Raw genomic sequence first — 4,718 nt, forward strand, 5'->3', positions numbered from 1 at the left:
ACCCAAGAATGACTCTAAATTTAAATCAGTTAACAGAATTGAATTTTCGAGTTATAAAATAGATAAAATCATTGTAAATATTATGTTAATGGCTGAAATCATATGGAGCCGCCAAGTGAATATTATTTATTTTGTTTAAAATGAAAGAAAATTATTGAAATAATTTATTTAAAAATCATGTAAAGTATCGATGAGTATGGCTTTCTAACCATAACAACCCATTGTCAGGAACTCATAGTCCCACTTCCTTTGGAGCTACTTGGCTACTACCAAAAACAAAATTTATGTATTTAGTTGTTTTTCTAAGCTATTGTTTATTTTTTTGTAAACTAAATGTTGTAATAGAAAACATAGTCTTCATAAAAACATATTATTCATAAACCTAAATATATATTAACATTAGGGGATTAATTTCTATTGATAATATATTATTTATTCTAAAACTTTACAAAATTAGAACTATATAAATATTATTTATATTAATATTTTATTTCTACCAAATTACTTTACACAATTATTATAATTATATTATTTATTATACAAAAATTAATAGAATATTGAACTATTTTATTCGGCTTATAGCATCAAAAGTTATTAAAATTTTTAAGCACGGTTGTAGATACACATACATATGTGTCTGACCGAAAAACACATACTAATCCGCTTAAATGACCAATTTGTCAAAGAAGTTGTATCACTTTGCTCTGAATTTTTCCAATCTGATTTCTCTATGCTTTTGAGTTTTCCCACAGTGCAGGGTTATGACACGGATTCCGGTCTTATCCAGATCTTAGCAATAGAGTTGGAGTTTTTTTTGGTGTTAACAAAAACAATGGTGGTTTTAATGCCAAGGAGAAATTTCTTGAATCTAAAAAACTTCTCAGATTCTTTCACCATAATCATGTAGCCTTTCCTGCAGTACCAGGATGGCAACAATCATTTCTTCAAGTACTTCCAATCTAGCTGCTCACTAAAACGAATCTTCTATTGTCTAATATTTCTTCAAGTCAACCAGGGGCAAAGCTAGTAAGGAGAGAGGGTGTGCACATGCACGGATGCACCCATAATATTTTCAAAAAAATGGTGTGTTACTGAGCCTAATTTCATATATACACATATTGTTACTGGTAATTTTACACTTTGTCCACCCAGTGAAAAATCAGTTTGGATTCACCACTGAAGTCAGCAGAATATCTTAAATAGTGATGCTTCCTTTCAATGAGCACAATTATATTTCAATCGATTACCTAATCCACATCGCATTGACTCGACTAAAACTAAAACATGCTTGAGCTCCTAACATGTTAACATCATAGTTTACAAAAGGTTTGAGAAACTGTAACGTTAGATTTAAGACTTATCCTAAATAACATAAAAAGTTTGTTATAACACTCGCTGAGGTCACTAAATAAGAAAACAAATAGTAAAGTTTGGTAACATGAAAGGTTTGTTGTAAGTTCTTATAATATTAGTATTTTGTATGCAATTAATTTATTTTCAAGAATATAATTAGTTTATTATTTGGAAATAGGGAACTATTATCTTTTTTTTTACAACTTGATGAAATGGTCAAGAAAGATATTCATCTGAACCAACTTCGTAACCATAAATAATAACAACTATCTAATCTCACCTTGTTTAGAAACACATCATGACAGGTCATTTGGTGTCTTATTCTTCTTGTTCACTTGTGACGTTGATATTTCTTGTGCAGCCGAAAACATGCTCAAAACCTCATTAAAAAAAAAGGTTAAACACACCTACTTCTCAAATCATAAAGTAGATTTGTTTTTCAAACAACCTAAAAGTGCTTATGATATTAAGATCAAATTCAAAATTTGAAGCTTTCTTTAAGACGTTGGCTGCTCCTTTTCCTTGTAGAGAGCTGAGATTGAAACAACAGAAACCCTGGAAACCTTGTACCTAACTCCATAAATATCTCCCACAGCATGACTTTTATGACCAAATCCAGAAATAAAGACCACGTCTTGCAAACATTAGCAAAAGATGATTCAACATTCGACAAAACTAATTCACGTTTAATAAATTGCTTACAAAGGCTTTTGATTCAACTTACATTTGCCTCATGTGTTTAAAACAACCATCTTGCGGGCTAAAGCAATATTCTTCGTGCTGTTATTGATAGGTTGTACTCTAGCGCTGCTTAGACTCGATTTCTCTGCATATTCAGACACAGAGACTCACTCATCAACACCACTGTCCACACTAAAACTAAGCAGATAAAGAAGCCAATGAATATATAGCTCTTACATTTTCTGACGGACGGTTCCTTTTGCATGAAAATGACCCAGAAAAAGGCTTTTTTCCTTCGATTTCCTATAAACGGAACAATGAAAACAATCATTTATCTTGGAGTTTTAAACTGGGAACTTGAAGAAGTAGTAAAAATTAGTACCCGATGTTGGGGTTGTCAAAGAAGATTGTTAACTTTTGCTTGTCCAGTCTAATATTTTTAGATTGTCCTCCAGTAACCCATGAGGAAGTGAGGAAAGTTTCCACCTTGTGATGGTCATAAATAACTCACCGTGGAGACAGAATGTGTAATCTAGGGCAGCTATTCAGGAAGAGAATAATTAAACACAGATTTCAAGTCCGAAAAATGCTTGATCACAACTTTGGAGCAAACAAATTAAAGGAAAAAGAATCAGAGCTTACATGGAGCTGGCTCCTTGTTCTATTGGCAATAGGAGTTTTATATTCGCGGGAGTACTACTTCCATCTAAGAACAACATTCTGTTCTTGTTTGATTTGTCCTCGCTAGCCATAGTTTCATGCTTGGCTCTCTTCATACAAAGTCTCGCAAACATGTTGTTCACAACCTTATCCTTTCTACAAACATATAGAAGTACAAAACATTAATGATTGATCCTGCAATCATGACTTGAAGCACCATTAGAGAAGGTATTCTACCTGCCTGAATCCACCTTTGTATCTCAGTCCATCTATTCTCATACACTCGTTGTGCCTAAAAATCACACATGAGCTCAAATGTCAAATATAAACCAAACACAAAATATGAAATCTTATCCATATATGATGAAGTTTATAAGTGAATTATACCTCACACAAAAGCATAGCTTCTTCAGAAGAAAAACATCCTCACTTGAAATCTGAGTTTATGTATGTATATCATCTGTTAGCAAAAGATCCATAGCTATTAAAGAAAACTCTTGTGGTTCTAACATAACACATAAATCTTTTGATTACGGTAAAAAAATTAGCATAATCATTTATATCAGTTTGATTAAAACTGATCGACGAATCTTCTTGACGATCTCTCCGTCAACGGAAACTTTACCGGATATTCTCGACGTATTGATAACGGTGTGAGACGTCATGTGGTAAGAACCTGGATGATGATGGTTCGGCGGTGAAGGAGGTTCGACGGCGACTGAGCTTTTACCGGGGGAATTGCAGTTTCGATTTGACGGTGGCGGAGTAGATGTAGAGATCGTGCAGTTAGGTTTAGACAAAAGATTTCAGAGTAGGTTTTGATTTTGGGTGGATTTAGGTTTATACATAGTTTTATATAGGAGAAGGATCAAGGGGGGAGGTGGAACCAAAAATTCAGAATGGTTTTAAGATCACCATTGATTGAGAAGGTTACGCAAAACAAAAAAAAATTCTAACATCGGTGAAGATGAAGTGGAAGAGTCAGAGAAAAACTCAGAAACGTAAAATAATACATGTTCCGTTTTCTAGATGGGCTCTGATGGGCCAGACTGATAATTTTCATAAAAACAAAACCCACTATATTTCTGTCATATATGACGTGTCAAAAAAGACTATTCTGATTGGATGATTTTTTAAGAAGACGTGACATGCTTCTCTGTTGAGTATATCTTCCTTTTATTATTGTTAGATTAAGTAAATATTTTTTTTTGCATCTTAAACCATCTATTTTTTTACGAATGTGTGATATCATATAAAAAATATAAGAAAAATGAGTATAGAGTTAATTAGATAATTTTAATATCATTATTTTTCTTTCATGTGCGATATCATATAAATAATGATCCGCCCAGTTAACAAAAATCATGATTATTTTATGTGTAATTTTTTTTATTTTGATCATTTCCTTAAAACAATATTAAATTATACATATTTTAATTAGAATATTTTTAATATCTTTACCTTTTTATTTGAAATGCAACTCAATATTTTTTTAACAATTATAACAAAATATTTAAAAAATATTTTTAGAATTTGTTTGAAAAATATGAAAATTGCATTTTAAATTAAAATTATCCTAAAATATGATAAGTTTTGATGTAAACGAAAACTCAAATTATGTCAAAAATAATGATATTCAATGATAATAACAATTTTAATTGATTATTTTTTAAAAAATACATTTACAAAAATATTGTTTGAAAGAAAATTCATTTATCTTTCAAATATAAAATGAAAATATTATAATTAAATAATAAAAAATATAAATAAAAACCATAAATTTAGCAAATGACAACTGAGTTATATTATGCTAAAATTTTCTTTCTAACAATTTATCAAATGACAAATGAGTTATGAGCAAATAATACCATATAATTTTTAAAACATAGCCATTCTTAAATATTTTTTGAATAAGTAATTATTTTTAAATTTAATCAACTGAAAATAATATCCGTACAATTGTGTGAGTCAAATTCTAGTTTTATTGATTCATGTTATATATTAGTGCTGCATGTTTTAGGTAA

At 30.4% G+C, this 4,718-nt stretch overlaps 1 protein-coding gene across 16 annotated transcripts; it reads right to left on the reverse strand.

Annotated features, from left to right (window-relative positions):
• Positions 1-1,723: 1,723 nt before the first annotated feature.
• Positions 1,724-3,804, reverse strand: LOC106421969 (transcription factor MYB124-like). 16 transcript variants are annotated; one of them, XR_007326519.1, is made up of 8 exons: positions 3,371-3,797; positions 3,082-3,154; positions 2,932-2,986; positions 2,677-2,850; positions 2,417-2,575; positions 2,272-2,337; positions 2,078-2,179; positions 1,724-1,953 (listed from the first exon to the last, which is right to left on the reverse strand). XR_007326519.1 is itself a non-coding variant. In XM_022714081.2 (4 exons), the coding sequence occupies exons 1-4, from the start codon at positions 3,094-3,096 to the stop codon at positions 2,542-2,544; spliced, it is 264 nt and encodes an 87-aa protein (XP_022569802.1). In that variant the 5' UTR covers positions 3,097-3,804; the 3' UTR covers positions 2,416-2,541. The 16 variants fall into 16 exon arrangements, 1 of the variants encoding a protein (XP_022569802.1); XR_007326518.1 differs by having other exon boundaries at positions 1,724-1,987; positions 3,371-3,796; XR_007326520.1 differs by having other exon boundaries at positions 1,724-1,987; positions 3,082-3,131; positions 3,371-3,795.
• Positions 3,805-4,718: the final 914 nt, after the last annotated feature.

This window comes from Brassica napus, chromosome C7 (assembly GCF_020379485.1).
Source record: "Brassica napus cultivar Da-Ae chromosome C7, Da-Ae, whole genome shotgun sequence".
NCBI classification, from domain to species: Eukaryota; Viridiplantae; Streptophyta; class Magnoliopsida; order Brassicales; family Brassicaceae; genus Brassica; species Brassica napus.